The 20,817-nt window shown below is 37.3% G+C and overlaps 1 protein-coding gene across 1 annotated transcript in view; it reads left to right on the forward strand.

Annotated features, from left to right (window-relative positions):
* Positions 1-20,817, forward strand: part of CNTN5 (contactin 5) — a 1,623,595-nt gene that overhangs the window by 1,279,863 nt on the left and 322,915 nt on the right. The window contains 1 exon segment of the mRNA XM_043997073.1: positions 25-206. Coding sequence (XP_043853008.1) covers positions 25-206 — 182 coding nt within the window.

The following is a 20,817-nucleotide window of genomic DNA, read 5'->3' on the forward strand; positions in this document are numbered from 1 at the left end:
CACTACTCTCACTAACTGTTTCAGCCCTGTTCCAACAATATCGTGGATGAAGGTTAATGGTTATATTCCAAGCAAAGCACGTCTGCGGAAATCTCAAGGAGTGCTGGAAATACCAAATGTGCAACTAGATGATGCAGGGATATATGAATGTAGAGCTGAAAATTCACGTGGAAGAAATTCTTTCCGTGGACAGTTACAAGTCTATAGTAAGTATGGTCTGCAATGAGGCAGAGGCACTCCCCTCCGACCCCTCCCACCCCTCCCCCCACACACACATAGACATCTTTTTATGTATCAAGTTTAAATGCAGATAAAAGTGATGTAATATAAATTCCTCGAGGACAGGAACTGTCTTTTGTCTTTTTTTTAATTTTTGGATTTTCAGTACTTAACACAGTGCCTAGAATATAGTAGATACTTCATGCATGTTTATTGATTGCTTTAGAAAATGCACAGTTACTTTTTGCCAATTTTATAGCTTGCCTTATATTGGTTTTCATTCCAAGGTACTCCATACCTTAACTATACACAGATTTTTACTCTAAAATTTTGACAAATATCAGAGTCCTTATAAATTATAGCATTTTTCCTTAAAATAAAGGGTGTTTTTTTAGGGCCCTAAACTATTGCCCATATTTTGGTTGTATTTATTAACTCTTTTTGTCTACCTGGCTAATGGACTATAGTCTGAAAAGGGATTATCTAGTAGCCTAAAAAAAAGCTAAAATAGTTCCCAAAGGTGTCAAATTTAAATCCTACCCTTGGAAAACCTGGTTTAAGAAGGAAGGGAGGGAGTAGATAAGCATTTATATAGCCCCTAGTATGAGTGAGGCTTTACACATTCCCATTTAATTTTCACAACAACCCTTTATCCTCATTTTACAGTTGATGAAACAAGGTAAAGCGAGGTTAAATGACTTGCCCAGGATCACACAGCTAAGTATCTGAGGCTGAATTTGAACTCAGATCTTCCTGACTCTTTGCCCAGCACTCTATCCACTAGACCTGTAAACTGTCTTCAAAGAGAAACCATTTTTGTTTCTGTTTTTGATCCGGGCTTATTTTTTCTTCAATGTGGGAAACTCCTACTATAGAAATACTCCCCCACCAATTGTCTGTAACTTACAGTCTTAAGAGAGTTATCTGGAACAATGAGAGATTAAATTATTTACTCATGGTCATGAGGCTAATTCTCATGAGGTAGACCATGAACCCAGGTCATCCTGAATTCAAGGAAGACCCTCTATCTGGTACCTTAAACTCTATACTGTAACACCACAAACCATAGCACTGAAAACCTTATTGAATAACTTTTTCTCCCCTGTTTACATTTTTAAACTTCTCGTGAGTATTCTATGGTAAAATCAAATTTTCTATTCAATTCTGGTCTTTTCATCAGGAAACCTTGGGCAGCTAGATGGCATAGTGAATAAAGCACCGGCCTCAGATTCAGGAGTACCTGAGTTCAAATCTGGCCTCAGACACTTGACACTTACTAGCTGTGTGACCCTGGGCAAGTCACTTAACCCCCATTGCCCCCGCCCCCCCAAAAAAAACAAAAACAAAAGCAAACAAACCAAAAAAATCAGGGAACCTTGAAAGTCCCCTATTTCATTTAATGTACATCTTTTCTCCTGAAATAGAATGATCAGTTTTGCTGGGTAATTGATTCTTGGTTGCAATCCAAGCTCCTTTGCCTTCAGGGATATTATATTCCAAGCCCTGCTATCCTTTAATGTTGAAGCTGCTAGGTCCTGTGCAATCCTGACTGTGGCTCCATGATATTTAAATTGTTTCTTTCTGGCTGCTTAGAGAATTTAATCCTTCACCTCATATTTCTGGAATTTGGCTATAATATTCCTTGGAGTTTTCCTTTTGGGGTCTCTTTTAGGAGGTGATTGGTGGATTCTTTCAATGATGATTTTATCCTCTGATTCTGTAATATCAGGGCAGTTCTCCTTGATAATTTCCTAGAATATGGTGTCTAGACTCTTTCTGATCATGGCTTTCAGGTAGTCCAATAATGCTCAAATTGTCTCTCATGAATCTATTTTCTATGTCAGTTGTCTTTCCAATGAGGTATTTCACATTTTCTTCTTTTTTTTTCATTCTTTTGGTTCTTTTTGACTGATTCCTGGTGTTTCATGGTGTCATTAGCTTTCATCTGTCCACTTCCAATTTTTAAGGCATTGTTTTCTTCAGGAAGCTTTTGCACCTTCTCTTCCATTTGACCAAATGAATTTTTTAAGGAATTGCTTTCTTCAGTCAATCTTTATGCTTCCTTTTCCAAGCTGTTGATTCTTTTTTCATAATTTTCTTGTGTTGCTTTCATTTCTCTCCCCAATTTTTCTTCTTCCTCTCTAAACTGATTTTTAAAATCTTTTTTGAGTTCTTCCAAGAAGGCTTTTTGGTCTTGAGATCAATCCATCTTCCATCTTGAGGCTTCATGTGTAGGCAATTTGAGGGTATTGTCCTCATCTGAGTTTGTGTTTTCTTCTTCCCTTTCGACACAGAAGCTCTCAATGGTTAGAGATCTTCTCTGTTTCTTATTCATATTGAGACTTATTTTTTAAAGTTGAGGTCTGCTCCTGGGGCCTCTGTCGCTTGTGGATTTCTCATCGCCCTGTGCTTGCTCCGGGAACTGGGATGGCCAGGCCAAGTCACACCTGGCCCCTGAGTGGCCCTCCAGCTGGCATCCTGCCCTCTCAGCTGGTTCTGGCAGATCTCACAACTGGCTCACTGTGCCACCAGCTTACTGAGCCAGGATCAAGGGGCCTCAGTTGCTCTGCTGTGGCCAAGAGCTTGCTGCTGACTTGCCTAGACCCCCCTCTGTGCTACGCTGTCTGGACTATGCTGTGCTCCCCTTTTGCCTGAGTGAGACTGACCTTTTATGAGGTCTTCTAAATTATCTCAAGTTGGAAGATTGTATCCCTCTGTATTTTTGTAGGTTCTGTTGTTTCAGAATCCATTTAGAGGCTTGATCTAATGTTCTTTTTGAGGGAACCACAGGAGAGCTCAGGCAACTTGCTGGCTTCTCTCTGCCAACTTGGCTCCACCTCCTAAGAACTGAAAACGAAAATGCTGAGTGTGGTGTATTAGAGAGGGAGGTACCCTAAAGCCAGGAAGGACTGTGTTCAGGTTCTGCCTCTAATACATGATAACTGTGTGACCTTGGGCAAATCACTTAAACTTTCAGTGCTCTATGCAACTCTCTAAGACTTCAAATTTCAAAGAAAGTGCTAGCAAGCATTGGTAGGATATTCCTCACCTGGGAGTTAGCTATACTGATAAAGTTATATGTCTATAGTCAAAGATCATTTTATTTAATTTGTCACATTAAATTTTTGCAATGTTTGTTACATATTGGGGATGAGAGGATTTGGGGAAGGTAGGAGCAGGGAGTAGGACCATTAATTAGAGTCTGAAGGCCAGAAAACAGGCTCTAGTATTTACTACTCAGATGACTTCCGTCAAATGACATCCTCTGCAGCCTTCAGTTTCCAACTCAATAAACATTTATTAAGAGCCTACTACATGCCAGGCACTGTGCTAAGCTGTGGGGATATAATTAAAAAAAAAGACAGTCCCTGCCCTCAAAGAGCTCACAATCTAATGTAGAGAGACAATACACAAAAAGAGGCAGAAAGCGTTTGGAGAGACCAGAGCTACTTGGCTTGGGAGCATCTTGTTATGTGGAGCTGAAAATAGGCACAACAGCAGCAGACAAAGAGTGGAGTGAGCCAAAAAGTCCACTTTCTGCCTTCTATAAAGGAATGCATTGGAAGGCATTTGGTACTCTACCTGCCAAGCCTTCAATCAGATGGGAGAGGGAGCTGAGTGAGGTGGTTTAGGTCAAGACTTGAATTAGCATCAAAGTGATAAAAGTACAGGTGATGAGCTAAAGTGGGGATAATAATGCTTATATTATATAATTCACATAATTAGAAGGCTTTTAGAAGCCTTGGTGGGTTATGTAAATTTAATTTATTCTTATCAACAATACTCAAAAAATCTGAAGATTGACTAAGATATCTTCCAGTCAAGTCAATGAATGCCTACTAGGTGCCAGTCATGGTGCTGAATTGGGAGCAGGGGGAATACAAAGAAAGGCAACCAACAGTGAAAGCTCCGAAGGCACTCACAGTCTAATTGAGAGAGAGCATGCAAATAATTATGTACAAACAAGATAGATGCAGAATAATTAGAAATAATCAGAGAAAAGGCACTGACATTAAATGGGATCAGGGAAAGCTTCTTGTAGGACAACGGTGGCAAACTCAAATAGAAATGGAGGCAATTAAACTGCATACAAGGATCACTGTAGGCCACATATTAATTTAGTTTATTGAATGAGGTGGAGGGCATGACATAACCAGACATGCCCTTAGAAATATCAATTTGACAGCTAAGTGGAGGGTAGACTGCAGTGGGGAGAAACTTGAGGCAGTGAGACCCACAAGCAGGCTACTGCAGTTATCCAGGTATGGAATGAGGGCCCGCATCAGAGTACTGGCTGTAAAAGGAGACAAGGGGGTATATTTAGAGATGCTGCAAGGGTAAAACTGATAGGACTTCACAACAGATGGGATGTTATTGAAGGAGAGATAGTAAGGAGTCAAGGTTATCAGGCTAGGTGACTTGGAGAATGATGTTACCCTTAACAGCAATAGAAAAGTTAGAAAAGGGGTTATTTTGGGGAGAAAAATTATAAGTTTAATTTTTGACATCATGATTCTAAGATGTCTATGAGACATCAAGTTTGAGATGTCCAATAGGCTGTTGGAGCTATGTCGAGAAGTCAGGAGACAGGATATGTAGATCTAAGAATTATTGAAATATAGATGATAGTTGAATCAATTGGATGAGATCACCATGTGTATAGTGTAGAAGGGAAAAAGAAGAGAGACCAGGACATTACCTTGAGAGATGTCCCCCATTAGTGGGATTGACGTGGATTCAGGTCCAGCCAAGGAGATTCAACTCAGTTGTAATTACCTCAGTTTTTAGTCATGTCTGACTCTTCGTGATCAAATATGAGGTTTTCTGGGGGCGGCTAGGTGGCACAGTGGATAAAGCACCGGCCCTGGATTCAGGAGTACCTGAGTTCAAATCCGGCCTCAGACACTTGACACTTACTAGCTGTGTGACCCTGGGCAAGTCACTTAACCTCCATTGCCCCGCAAAAACAACAACAACAACAACAACAACAACAACAACAACAAAAAATATGAGGTTTTCTTCACAAAGATACAAAAGTGGTTTGGCCCTTTCCTTCTCTAGATCATTTTATTGATAATGAAACTGGAGCAAAAGTTAAGTGACTTGCCTGGGTTTACATAGCTAAAAAGTGTCTAAGGGCAGACCTGACTCATAAAGAAGAATCTCCCTGACTCCAGGGTCCACACTTTATTCACTGTGCCACCTAGCTTCCCAGCAAAGGAGGCTAGGTGTTGGTCAATAAGTAAGGGAGAGTTACTAGGAGAGTAACATGTTTAAAGGAGTGTCAATATGTATGTTAATTCACCAAGCATAAAGGCAAGATTTGGGGAGGTGAGAAAGAGTATGAACTAAGCCCTGACTTTGTTGAGGAAAGAAGGAAAATTTCCTGGAGGTTAGCAAATAGCAGCTGTCAGAATCTTGATTTTTCCTATCTATTTATCCTACTGATGAGGAAACAAAACCGACAGAAGTTAAGAGAGAGACTTGTCCAAAGTCATACAAGTAGCAAGTGGTAGGGTGAGGGGTCAAACCTAATTCCTCTGACTCCAAATCCATCACTCTTTCTACTCTATTACACCCAAATTCATTATTTTTCCTAATCCTTACATTTTATCAATTTTGCTACTAGAACATGATGTCCAGGTGTCATTCACCTCATAATCAGCATTCTTAAACATTTAGATATACTTCCTTCGAGTAATCTCATATTTAATATATGGCTTCTGTTGGTCTCTCCAATCTTATTTCTCACTGCTCAATATTCTGCAAAAGAATATTCTATTGGCCTACTATATTAAATTTACTGAGCATATATTTGCTCCTAATCTTTACTTATGTCACTTATTCTATCTGGAGTTCTCATCATTTATACCAGTTCCCTCCATTTATTTTCTTTTTCTTTTCAATAACTAATTTAGGATATATATATATACACACATATACATATATATATATATATACATATATGTGTCTGTGTATATGTTGATGTATACATATATATGTATACTATGTATATATTGTGACTTGTGAAACTGAATGTGTGGTGGTCTATCTCTGTCCCAAGTGTAGGGAAAACTAGCTAGGGTTTACTTATAAATTAGAAGCTTTAGCACCAGTTTGGGGCATTAAGCATTTACTAAAGTATATTAGATGTTAGTAAAGAGAGAACATGTGTCTCTGAAAGCTAGGATCTAAGGGAGAGAGAGAGAAAAAGCCACTCTCACCTACAAGTCTCAGGCCCAAAAAGAAGTTCCTGTGCCTGTCAGAGAGGAAGCTCCCTGTGGGTCTGGAAGAGAGGTGGAGCCTACACACTGCTCCAAGCTAATTGGCTGGTAGCATTCAAGTCCATTGATTTACTGGACTTGAGGGTGGTCCCATGGTATTGAAGTCAAAGTCCACACACACCCTCTTCAGAGTCAGGAAGGTGTGGTTTCAATGAAGTCAACTTCAAGTATGCTTATAAGCAAAGTCAGTCAATCAATCCAATCAGTCCAAATCAATCCCAGCTGGGGCCTTGGCAAAGCCCATTATTTTCTTACAATATACATATACTATGTTTGGTGATACATACATAGATACATAGATACAAACATATATACACATACATATCATCTATATGTACAAAGCATCATCCCTTCCCATAAAAGATTTTATAATCTCCTCCTCCAAAATCCCCTACGTGAACTATGGGAGTTCTTTTTGCCTCAGTTTCCTCATCTGTAAAGTGAGTTAGAAAAGGAAGTGGCAAACTACTCTAGTAATTTCCACTGACCTCTCTGAGTATTGAGCCATGCCAGCGATCATGTCCCATCTCAAGAAGTTTATTATCTCTTGGTTCAGATAACTCTATAATCAAATCACTAAATATTTGTGTTTGGGGGGGTAGGTGGGAAGCAGATTTAGATAGTGGTTTTATAAATAAATAAATGATAGAAATAGAACAAATATGCTTCCATATTTGCTTGAATAACTAAAGTTAATTGATATGTTATTTTATATTTATTATGTTATAATACTTTTAAAAATTTATCTGAACCATCAACCCACAAGAATATAAGCCCCTTGAGGGGAGGATGCATGGTATATCTATTTGTATCATAAAAATCTAGCATGATGCTGGGTACAAAGCAATTGCTCACTAAATATCTGCTCATTATGATGATTATAATGGTGATGATTGTGATGATGAACCAAAGTAATTGTTGACAATATGAAAGAATTTTTACCATTAAAAGTGGTCCTTTACATAGCATACTCACAGAGACTTTAAAATGGGCATGTGGTACTATTTCTGGACTTGCAATATAGTTAGAGCATAGATTTAGATCTGGATAGGGAATTGATAAGTTATCTAATCTAATACCATCATTTTAGACAGTTTAAGTGAATCACTAAAAGTTATACAAGTGACAAAGATAGGGTTTGAGCCCAGGTCCTCTGATACTAAAGTTTAAGGAGGGAATCATCATTTTTTTTTTTTTTGGTGAGGCAATTGGGGCCAAGTGACCCGCCCAGGGTCACACAGCTAGCAAGTGTAAAGTGTCTGAGGCCGGATCTGAACTCAGGTACTCCCAAATCCAGGGCCAGTGCTCCATCCACTGCGCCACCCAGCTACCCCCATCACTTTTAACATTATGTAAGTGTTGTTAGGTGGAAATAAACATTGACGAGCTGACCCCTTAATTTCCAGAATGCATTAAAATTTCTTGAGACTTGTCCTAAGAACTGTAATGATAGATTAGTCTGAACGTATTGTGTTTGTATTTCCTTTTTATTCCAGCAGTTATCCTCAAAGAGATGTCCCATGAGGAAACAGTGATCCCAATCCAGATTTTTTTTTTAAAGACAGTGGGGCAGCTAGGTGGCATAGTGGATAAATCAACGGTCCTGGATTCAGAAGGACCTGAGTTAGATAGAAAAAAAGATAGATAGAAAAAAAGAAAGAAAGAAAGAAACTGACAAAATCATCACCAATTCTGATATTCAAATCTCCAAAAATTACCCAGGAAATTTATGTGTATTGATAAAATATCATTTTAGATAGCTCTCAAATTGATACAAGAGAATATAATTATTTATGAAACAATTTTAAAATTCTCTGTTATACCTCGGACCAAAGAGCCTTTTAGGACAGTTAGAGGGTCCATTGGATAGTGTTGACTTGGAATCAGGAAGGACTGTGTTCAGATTCTTATTAGCTGTGGGACCCTAGGCAAGTCACTTAACCTCCCCCTCAGTTTTCCCCATCTATAAAATGGGGATAAGAATGGCACCTATATAACAGAGTTATTTTAAGGATCAAATGAGATAACATGTACAGCACTTTGCCAACTTTAAAGCACTATATAAATGCTAGATAATATTACTAATTTAGGGAAATAGAAAATCATCATTTTATTTTTATTTTAATTAGATATGGGTGGAGCAACTTTCTGAAAATGATGTCCCATTGGACATTAGATTGGACTGACAAGAAGGCTTAAATATTATTAGATATTATTGAGGTTATGTAAATTGAACATTGAACATTGAAGGACTTCATCCCCAAAAGAAGACCTCTTAGGAGTTGGCTTCTTGGCTCTCAGTTCAGGGTTTTGCCTAAGGACCACATAGTCCATAGTCCATAGTCAGATAGGGGAGCAGATAAGCTACAGTGAGTCAGCATCGAGGTATTCCTGCAATATGCCATACAAAACACAAGAAAATATCAAACTGCACTCTCTCTCTCTCTCTCTCTCTCTCTCTCTCTCTCTCTCTCTCTCTCTCTCTCTCTCTGGATTCACCAAAATACAAATCAATTCATTGAAGTTCCATTTGTACCTAGACCTCCAGAGACCATGTCATGGAGGAATTTCATTCACTCATCTTTGTGATTTCTACTCTAGGGTTGAAATGTTTTGATAGCGGAGTTAGTGAATACCAAATCACATAGTCCACTATATCTAACTGGCCCCAGAACAGACCATGGTTTGTATCCCATATAGTTATACACCTTGACCATCTTTTTATCATTTTCCCTGAAACTATGTTCATACCTTCCACAAGCTGCTACCTCTGCTTCTTGCTTCTTGGTCTGTGAATATTAACCAAATTATTACCACCAAGGTTCTCTCAATCCAATGATCTCTGTCTTCATTCAGCATCACTGTAACTCTCCAGAGAAAAACACCCTTCTCTTGCCACCATTCCCCTATGTATGTTGAGTCCCTTATTAGAATTAAAGAGTTCTGAGATCAGGGACTTTTTGGCTTTTATATTTGAATCCTCAATCATTACCACAGTGCCTGGTACATAGTAAGCACTTATATAATGGTCTTTTTTTTCATTCTTTCATAAAGTCATTCATTCATTTGTTCATTTTCAAGAGACAATTTATTATATGAATAATAATGAGTCTTATCTTACTAGCAAAAAATGGAAGACTATTAACTTTGGGAGGTGAACTAATTCATTTACACAATTAAATTCTACTTTTAAAATGCCTTCTTTTTATTTGTTTGGCAATGTCTTGAGAGAATTAGTATAAATATTTCCTTAAAATGAACAGTTTGTCCACTTTTTAAAAAAAAGGAGAATACCTAGTTATTACTTTCCATGAGTTATAACTTTATGTTGGCATCCGTGTTTCAAATATGTTTTTCCAGTCTTTTCAGTTGAACTTTCATGGTGTCTCAAATTTAGTTGAAAGTAAAATGCATTATATAGTCATATAATACACTGACATAGCACCATAGTTGGACTCACTCTTCAAAGGAATCTGGAATCAATAATGGACTGCTTAAAATAATCAAATGATAGGCTCTTGACCATAGACCATGTTTGACCTGAGACTGGTTGATTATTGAAAAGGGATTTAAATTGAAAAAGAAGAGATTGATCAGATACAACTTCTAAACCTCAAGATTTTAACTTAAGGTAATTATAAACTCATAGGAATCAAGAAGACTTGGTGAGATTCAGCTCATTACTGAAATACAGTATGGAAAGGGTTACCTTGCTCAAAAGGAATACATTAGAAAGGACCATAAAGTCACATTGCATATCAAGAAGATAGCAATCAATGTGAAATTCCATGAACCTGAAGGGGTCATAATGGAGAACATTAAGACTAAAGAAGGAATAAACTAAAGGAATATCACAATACTAATATCCTATAAACCACCAACTCAGATGGAAGAAATAGATAAATTCATAATTAATGTGTCTGAAGCAGTATATTATTGTGATGGAAGACTTCAATGATCTAGACATATTCTAGAGATCTCTCTTTGCTAAAATTGGAAACTAATATATGGCAGCTAGGTGGTATAGTGGATAGAATGTCGAGTCTGGAGTCAGTAAGACTCATCTTCATGACTTCGAATTTGGCCTCAGACACTTATGAGCTGTGTGACCCTCGGAAAATCACTTAACCCTGTTTGTCTTAGTTTCCTCATCTGTAAAATGAGCTGAAGGAAATGGCAAACCACTCCAGTATCTTTGCCAAGAAAATTCCAAATGGGGTCATAAAGAGTCAGACACAACTGAAAAATGACTGAACAACAACAAATTTTTTTTTTCCTTTTCTTGCTGTTAATATAATCTGAAAAGAGTGAAAGCATTTTTTCCCTTGCTTCTGCTTCTCATCAGTAAAGAAGAACTATATGATTAAGTGGAAATAACAGGGAACAGGAATAGAAGTGACTGTCATTTTAGTGTTTGTAATAGATATAGAAATCAAATTCAGTAGTATGTGTGCTGGGCTTTAGAAGAGTAGTGTTCAAGAAAGAAATAAGAGGATAGGTAGGCCTGTATAGCTAGCTCTAGGACTTACAAGTATGATTCCCTAGTCATCATAGTCTCAAGGAGAGTTTTAAAGATATATTTTTGTAAATTGAGAAAAACTGCTATATAATGGAGAAAACAGTGGATTTAGATTCTCAAGATCATATTTTAAATCCTGGTCCTGCTGTTTATTAAATGTGTAATCTTGGGCAAGTCACTTAACCCATCTAAAACTCAACTTCTTCATCTGTAAAGTGAGGATAATAACACTTTCACAGTCTATGTGGCAGGATATCTGTGAATCAAATAATTAACTCATGAAAAGAACACCATAAGGGAAGGGTACAATATAAATATAACCATTCTTATTAACACTCTTGATGAGGATTGAATTACCAGCTTTCTGAGGTCCCTTCCAATTCTGTAATTTTATAATTACATGTAGTCAATCTCTGAGCACTTTCTAATAGTAAAAGAAAACTGTTACTTCTTCCACAAACTATAACAAAGAATTGCTGATTTTTCCTCAACTCATCTTCCCCCTTTCAAATGGGTCTCACTGTTTACAATTTCTTCCCAATCCAATTTGCCATCCACATGACTATCAAATTAATATACCTAAAATATAGTTCTGACCATATCTTCTTCTGCTCCTCTACTCATGTACTTTAAATATCTCTCAGTTTACTCCAGAACAACATCAGTTCCTGTTTGGCATTGTGGGGACCAATTTTTAATTGGGGAGTGTTAGCTAAGCAGCTCGCCACAATATTGGGGCAAGGAAGGAGACCGGCAGCCTCTCTCAAAACAGAAGAGGATTTATTTTAATAAGAACAAACTTAAAAAAACAAAACAAAACACAAACAGGGTCAGTAGGATCAAGGGAAAGGAAATAAAATGGGGAAAGAGAAATTATACAACCTGAAAAATACCACTGCCCAGGAATCAGCTGAGAATACACAGCAGAGCTCCTGTCGCCTTCCAGCTTCCAGCCAGAATGCTGGAAAGAAAAAAACAAACTTCCTTCCTCCCAGCACACTCCACATAGCCCCCAGCCAATTGGATGACTGCTCTGACAGTCACATGACTGCCCTCACTGGGCTTCCAATCATTATAATTTTGCCAGGCCCATGTAGGCATCTGGGAGTGGTGATGATGTGAGGTGACAGCGCCATGGCAACTAGTGGGTTGGAGCACTGTGCAGTTTGCGGAGCCCCAGGCCAGTGCTTGCCAAGGCATAGAAACCTCAAATAACAATTAATTCTTTACAGAATTTAGAGTCATTCACAATAGGCACAGGCTCCAACCTATTACACATTAGTTTCATGTTCTTCTCCCTCATTTGATGTCTGTTTTGGCCTAATTGGCCTACCTGCTCTTATCCATATACTTTATATTCCCTTATTCAATGACTTTGCACAGGTTACCCTTACAGCCCAGGAATAATCACCCTTTTCACCTTTGCCTCTAGGAACCCCTAGCTTCCTTTAGGATTCAGGTCAAGTGCTTTCTTCCCACCAATTATTAGGGCTCCTCCCCCTCAAAATTACTTTGTATTTACTCTCTCTCTCTCTCTCTCTCTCTCTCTCTCTCTCTCTATATATATATATATATATATATATATATATATATACACACACACATATGTGTGTGTGTGTGTGTGTGTGTGTGTGTGAGATGTTTTTCCCCAGTAGAATATAAGATTCTTCAAGGGAAGAACTACCCATTTTTGTCTTTTTGCCCACTACATTTAGCACAGTGCCTGCTCCATGGTATACACTTAATGAATACTTATTGAATTGAACTATATTGAATAGAACTCACCTAGTTGCTTGATGGAAAAATATAGAGATTGCCCATCAGACTCCTGGGGAAAATACCCAATTTCCCTCTGGGGTAGTAAGAATTTAGATATCAGGGGCAGCTAGGTGGCACAGCAGATAAAGCACCAGCCCTGGATTCAAGAGGATCTGAGTTCAAATCCAGCCTCATACACTTGAGACTTATTATCTGTGTGACCCTGGGCAAGTCACTTAACCCTCAATGCCCAGAAAAAAAAGAATTTAGGTATAGAGAATAGTACTTTTTAAACAACACATTGTATAGCCTATAGTCAGAGTATGTGTTGGTATTCTTCCTAGAGCTGTCTTGCATCCCCTTGGCCACTTATCTGTAGACTGTAACAATTTTCATTGGCTGCATAGTTGAGAATGTTGGTTTTATTTGCTATTACTTTCGTGCCTCCTGGTAGGAAGGCAAGCTGGTAAGGAACAATCTGTGAACTCTTGTTAAGTCATGCGCAATTAACTATAAACTCTGGGCCGAATGGACACAGGCAAACCCATGGTTATACTAAGCATTAATCTCCCAGTAGAAAGAAGAACTGGATATTTTCTAGAAAAAGAAATTGGAACTGACTGGTAAGTTGGCAGTCGTTTTTGTCAGGTTTTAGAGGACATCCTTGGAAGTATATAACCCTTCAGGGTAGTACATGCTTAATGTGGCTTCCTGCCATGGATACTTTTTCTCTCTACAAAACTTTAGAGGAACAATGAGGCCTTTATGCCTTATGCTTCATAGACTCAGTGATAAAGGTAGAAGTTAAAATGGTAACACCAACTTGACTGGGTATATATACATATTTATGTATATAATTAGTGAAATTGCTTTAGGAAGAATTCTGTTTAAACTTTATATAGAAAATTCAGGAATCTCTGAGGGAAGTGGATAGTTGTTTGTAACCCAAATTCCTAATATGTAACAGTCCAAGAGGCAAATAAAGTGTTCACAGAACAGTCTACTTATGATTTTCATAGTGTGTGTAAGGGAATAAAAAGAGAATCATATTGTAGTTCAGATTTTCAGATCATAGCCAAATAACTAACTGACTAGAAAAAATATGGGGCAGCTAGGTGGCTCAGTGGATAAAGCACTGACCCTGGATTCAAGAAGACCTGAGTTCAAATCCGGCCTCAGACACTTGACACTTACTAGCTGTGTGATCCTGGGCAAGTCCCTTAACCCCCTTCGCCCCCCCCCAAAATATGTGTGTATGCATGTATTTATAAACATGTGTATGTATGTATATAAATCTATATCTATCTATCTATCTATCCATCTATCTATATATCTATTTGCAGAACATGATAGAACCTGACATTGTTCCTTGAAAATGTTATAAACATGGTGGTTTCATTTCTTCTTCATGAAACATAAACTGATTTCTTCCATAAAGGATTGTATAGAGCTTTTCTACTCTACCTCAAACCCAAAGCTTGGACATCTAAAAGTTATACTAGGTGAAAGTATAAGCCACATTGTGAAAATTATTATTTAACTGTCATTGACTTATTTTAAAATAATGTAAAATATATGAAGGTTCTTCAATAAGTGACTGGCATGTATTAGGTGCTTAATAAATGTTTAGTGATTGATTGGTATGTGCTCCTTTTACTAAGCAGATCAAAATTATCCTATATCTTCTAAACCCATGGAATCTTTATCCATGTTTTTTTCTATAAGTCATCCATGGAGACACTTGTCTCATTCTCACCATGCAGCTACAATACATTTTCTGGTTACCTTAACACTGATTTTATTTTCCTTAAGACTCCTTCTTACAGGCTAGTTACTTATTCAACAAAATATGTTAAAAGCCTACTATGTGCAGGTGCTATGGAAGAAAGAACATTTAGATTTGCAATTACCTCTGCCTTCTACAGACTTACAGCCTAATGATGATCATGTGCAGTAGCTACCATTTGTTTTTCCATTGTCCTCTGGCTTACTCGTTATTTTGATTCTTCTGAAATCATAGTGATCCATGATTTACATCCATGACAGTATCACTGGGAGAATAGTGAAGATGAGTTTCTCTTGCAGAGAGCAACTAGGAATTATCTAATATATGCAGTTCACCATATCAAATGAGATAATACTTGTAAAGTGCTTAGCACAATACTTGACACCCAGTAGGAGCTTAATAAATACTTGTTCCGTCCTTTCTCACTTTCTATTGGTCAGAAATGTGCAAGCAAATGTTTAACAACCAGCTATTTCATAGGAAGATAGAGGAGGGGAAATGTACACACAACACACTTTTAAATTTAATCTGAATTTTTAACATTTTCTCCATCCTTTCATTGTCTAGACAATGAAAACATCAAAATATCAAACACTGATTTATAGCATTTCCTGATTTCCACTGAAAATTTTCAATCTGTGAAAGTTTTTAAGAACTATCTTCAACATACCCCTCATTCCATTCAAATATCCTCCTTCTATATAATTCTTAGTCTACCTCCTCATCTAAATGCTGTGCTTGTCCAAGATATGTTTGTAAACAAACTAAATCAACAAGCTGCCCATTCCACTGCATGCTCTAGCTGGGAAATAAATGGGTTTTTTTGTTTTTGTTTTTGTTTGTTTTTTATTCATTGGGGTTTTTAATGTAGATAGATAAAACATTTTGAGGGATGACCCATGAAGCAGACAGAAAAGGACATATTATAATTTAATGAATTAGTTTTGAAAAAAAGTTTAAAATAAAGTATTTTCTTTCTTTTAAAAAAATCCACTAAAGATACTTAGTAAAAGATTAATGAATCTTAATGCTTCCTTGCCTAATCTAACATAAATAAATGATCTTTAAAACAATGCTTCCTCCAAAAGAAGGAAAAACTAGACAAATAAATGCCTCTGGAAAAACAGTACAATTTTGAAAGCAGTCTCAACCTTAGGCAACATTGCATTGCTCTTCCTATTGAAGCTATCATATGTAGAATATCAAATAAGACCATAGTTAAACTTTCCTTTCATTATTTTTCTCCATTTGTATTTAAAGGATAGAAAATGGGCATTTTTTTCACATCTTAAATTCTACCTATGGAATGCTACAACTTGTAACACCTGCTAATATATAATATAGCATTTTTTTTTTTTTTGCTGGGCAATGGGGGTTAAGTGACATCTAGCACTTGTCAAGTGTCTGAGGCTGGATTTGAACTCAGGTCCTCCTGAATCCAAGGCCAGTGCTTTATCCACTATGCCACCTAGCTGCCCCCTATAATATGCCATTTTTAAAAAACACCTTCATTTAGCTAACCAAAGAATGCAAAACATGCTGTGGTCAGTATTTCATGGACTGGAAACTAAGGATACTTCTGAATTTGTGGTTCTAGGTTTTAGATATTTGAGTCCTAATATGATTATAGTTGGTTTATGTACTTTTATTAAGTGGTTTGCAAATTTTCATACTAGACTATGTTATCATGGAACCAACAAGAAAAATAGATGATGCACAGATAATGATTAAGATAAGAAAGTAAATGTAATCCTGATGGATATAGTTCAATGTGTGCATATGTTCAAAATTTCTGGAGTTTTCTCATAGTTCCCAGGAATGATAAAATCTTCCTATAATCCCAAAGAGGTTAAAAGCTATCTCCCTTGAAGGACAAAATTCAATTTAGCAAGTATTTATTAAGTTCCCACTATATGCCCTAAACTTGAGAGCTAGAGATAAGAGGGGGAAAAAGGTGAGGAAAAAGAAGGAAGGAAGGAAGGAAGGAAGGAAGGAAGGAAGGAAGGAAGGAAGGAAGGAAGGAAGGAAGGAAGGAAGGAAGGAAGGAAGGAAGGAAGGAAGGAAGGAAGGAAGGAAGGAAGGAAGGAAGGAGAAGGGAGGGAGGGAGAGAGGGAGGAGTGGAGGGAGGAAGGGATAGAGAGGGAGGGAGAAAGGAGACCTTGCCCTCATGAAGCTTATAAACTATTTTTTCTTTGTTTCTTTTGTCTTCCATTTAAATTTGTGATGTGCTTAGTTACTTGATTAATTTTTTTTGCTAATTGGCTAACAAAAAATACGTAATTTTTGTACCTCTCAGGAACTTAATTTGTAAATGAAGGAAAACAAAAGAGACATATAATCTTATACACACAAAAGCTCATCCAGGGCAAGATTTATGTCATCCTTGTATACTTTTTGACACTTTTCACATTTCCTTGACTATAAATATTTAATTACTTCTTATAGAGGAGGCTGGATGGTTCAGTAAAAAGAATGTTGGACTTAAAATCAGGAAGACCTGAGTGTGAATCTTTTCACTACTGACCAAAACATTTTCAGGGTCTTCCCATTGCCTCTAGGATCAATGCAAAGCATTGAATGCCATCACCCCCAGGTTGGGCTCTAGCCAATCCTATTAGATTGATTTCATATCATTTCTCTTTAGAAATTCTACATTTCTGCCAATTTCCCCATCTCTATATTATATCTGCCTCTGTGCATTCCCAAAAGCTGATTCACATGCTATATAGAAGACAGTACTACTTCATGTCTACCACTTAATACCCAACTTTAGCCTATATGCCCCCTCTCAATTTGTGAAATTTTTCCTCATTTTCATCTCATCCAAAACCCCAATTTCTCCCTCCTTTTTTGTGGATCTGAGTCAGTGCATTGTATAGCACTTTGCATGTGGTAGACCTTAAAAACATGTTTTCCAATATTGAAATACATTTTGAAATTCTGCATAGGAAATCATATAAAAGTGTGTGACAACATTATAAATGTTTACTATTATGGAAAAATATACTAATTCCAGTTTGAAAATGCTTTTTTTAGCCTATGAAAAATCCATTTCATCTTATGAAAATGGTGACATCTACTAGCTGTATACTACAGAAATAATTATTAATGCATTGCCCATTGTCATTTTCCTGATAATACGAATGAGATGAGTTCATGAACGTATTGATTTTCAGTGGCTGGCCTGACAACTAGCATGTATTAAATGCCTACTATGCACCAGGAGCTATGCTAAGTACTGGGGATATGTTAATGACCTACAGTCTAAATCTTATTCTGTTTTGTTCTTGTCCTATACCATTATACAGAAGTGTGACAGCTAAGTGGTACAGTGGATAGAGCACTGGCCCTGAAGTTGGGAGGACCTGAGTTCAGGTCTTACCTTGGACACATACTAGCTGTGTGACCCTGGGCAAGTCACTTAACTCCAGTTTCCTTAAACATTGGGGATATCTCCAGTCCTCCTGATGTATATCACACCACTGGACCCAGATGGCTCTGGAGGAGAGAGTGAAGCTGGTTACTTTGCATAACCCTCCATCACTTAAATCCAATTCAATGCAAGTCATGACATTACTCCAATATTATGGTCATCTTTGAAAACAAAGGACAAACATGAATACAGAAGTCAAGATTATTGTTTTGTGTCTTATTGTCCTGACATTATCTATAGTAAAAACTCAAATGCTTAGTGATTTTATGTTGCCAATTTCATTGATTTTACTGTGGCTCTCTTAACAAGTATTCATTTTGGGGGCAGCTAGGTGGCATAGTGGATAAAGCACTGATCCTGGATTCAGGAGAACCTGAGTTCAAGTCCAACCTCAGACACTTGACACTTACTAGTTGTGTGACCCTGGGCAAGTCACTTAACCCTCATTGCCCCACCAAAAAAAAATCAAGTATTAATCTTTAGGTGTGGTAGCACTTAGTCAGCTAGCAAAAAAGTCCCTTCTTTTCACCCACCTATTCACTAGCCTATAAAATACTTTGCAATCTAAAAAATAAATCCATTTGTTCAAGGAATTTGCAGGCAGGAAGAATAATTTTACACATTAACTATGGCCTACTGTAGCTGACAGTTTATAATATATCTCATCTCAGAATCACCTCATTGAAGAGGACCTTGGAGGTATTCTAGTCCAACTTAGATCTCAAAATCCATCTCCTCTACACCACCCCTGACAAGTGATCATTCAGCATCCACCTGAAAGCCTCCTGGGAATGTTCTATAGAGTAGGTGGGATTAGAATTGGGACTTGGAAGATAGATTCAAGTAAGCATGTGAAAAGGACAGGGAAGGACATTTCTGAGAGGGAGAATGATTTGGGAGAAGCGTAAGGATGAATCATGTTCCAATGATAATAAGTTTAGCTTTAGTGTTGCGTTCATCAAGAGGGATAGTCTAACATAAGGCAGATGAGAATTATTTTGTCAATGAGGTGGGATATATGTACTTCTAGAGATCTTTAATATCTTGGGTATGGCTCTTCCATCCATTGATATGGACTCCAACCTATATGTAGCTCCTTATCTTGTGAGACTTTTATCCATGTGACTTCACAGATATTTCATGAAAATTTGACCGGCAAATGTGATGAAGGTCGTTTTACATTTCGTTGTTGTTGTTTGTCCAGGCCTATGATTTCACTGGTCGGAAATCATTGAATCACCCAGAAATATTAGATTTGGAAACTTATTCTATTAAAACATATCAGCAAATACTCTGCAATTTATAGCTGTAGAGAAGTGCCTGGGGCACTGAGAGATCAAAAGACTTGCCCAGGGTCATAAAGCCAGTTTGTGTCTGAAGTAGGACTTGAAAGCAAATATTCCTGACTCAGTGTCTTTCATCCACTATGCCATATTACCTCTCTTTTATTGATACTAGTTTATAAGTCAAATAATAATAAGTGCACGTATAGATGATGGTAAAAAGAAAAATAAAAAGGTTGTAGCCAGACTATGTGTATTCAGTTTACCATTCTCCATGAAGTAGAATTATAAATCAGTCATTCCTGGGGCAGCTAGGTGGCACAGTGGATAGAGCACTGGCCCTGGAGTCAGGAGTACCTGAGTTCAAATCCAGCCTCAGACACTTAACACTTACTAGCTGTGTGACCCTGGGCAAGGCACTTAACCCCAATTGCCTCACTAAAAAAAAAAAAAAAATCAGTCATCCATATCTCTGTCCAACCTATTTTGCTCCCAAAGCTACCCCATCCAAGTGACTATTTCCTTCACTGACAAGGTCTATCTCCCTCATCTAGGCATGGAAATCATACTCGGTTACCGAGTGTAACTTAACCATTAGCACCCCTGCTCACCACTGCCAGATGATCTGGGTATTTTGTTGATGCCTTAAGTACAAGTACAAGTCATGTAGACCCTTTTCTTTTGCTTAACATTTCCTAAATTTTAAATAATTTAAGAGGTAAAGTCCTTAGATAACTGAAATAGGCATAGTTTGTCATTGGAAGGTAAGAATAACAAAAGGGTTGGTATAAAAGTCACTCATTAGAAATATTTCTTTTATAATTAACATTCCAACTGTTTTAAACAGTACACATTGTCATAACTATTTGGTGGGTATGTTTGCTGCTTGTCAGTACATTCTGGAAAGACATTTAAACCTTTATCTTTCTTATAAATCTCTTACAATTAAAATTATTTCTTTTCAGTTATGAGAGGTTTAAAACTGCTATAAGAGTTGAATGTTTTGGGAGGCTAAAAATCTCAATCCCATGTAAACTATTTCTTTGAGAAAATACTCCAAGTTGGCAGAACTATGAGCCAACTAGGAGACCAAAATTTCAGAAGGATTAATATGCATAAAGCTATTAAATCAGAACTGTTATATTTCCCCTGTAGCATATCAAATATTACTTGAAAAGGGGGGAATGCGTGTCATCAAAGTATATTTTTAAAATGTACAAAAGAGAACAGAAGAGTACTCAGAGTGAAACACAGACAAGCAGGATAGCTTTGAAACTAATATGTTGCATGCATTATGCACTAAAATTTACAAACTATACGTAATAATAGTATCACATACAATCTTCTTTTTCTATTCTTTGTAGATGAAAATGGTCATCTTTGTTGTCAAATTCAAAATAGCAAAAATATTTTAACCATTACCCCAAGCCCTCAAAGGGTTAATGAGCATCTTTATGTACAAAACTTAGCACAAATTAATGACTAAGAACTGAGTCCAATGCCTTTAAGTAGGCTAACAAAACAAGACCATCTGC

The sequence above is a fragment of the Dromiciops gliroides genome, chromosome 3 (genome assembly GCF_019393635.1).
Source record: "Dromiciops gliroides isolate mDroGli1 chromosome 3, mDroGli1.pri, whole genome shotgun sequence".
NCBI lineage: Eukaryota > Metazoa > Chordata > Mammalia > Microbiotheria > Microbiotheriidae > Dromiciops > Dromiciops gliroides.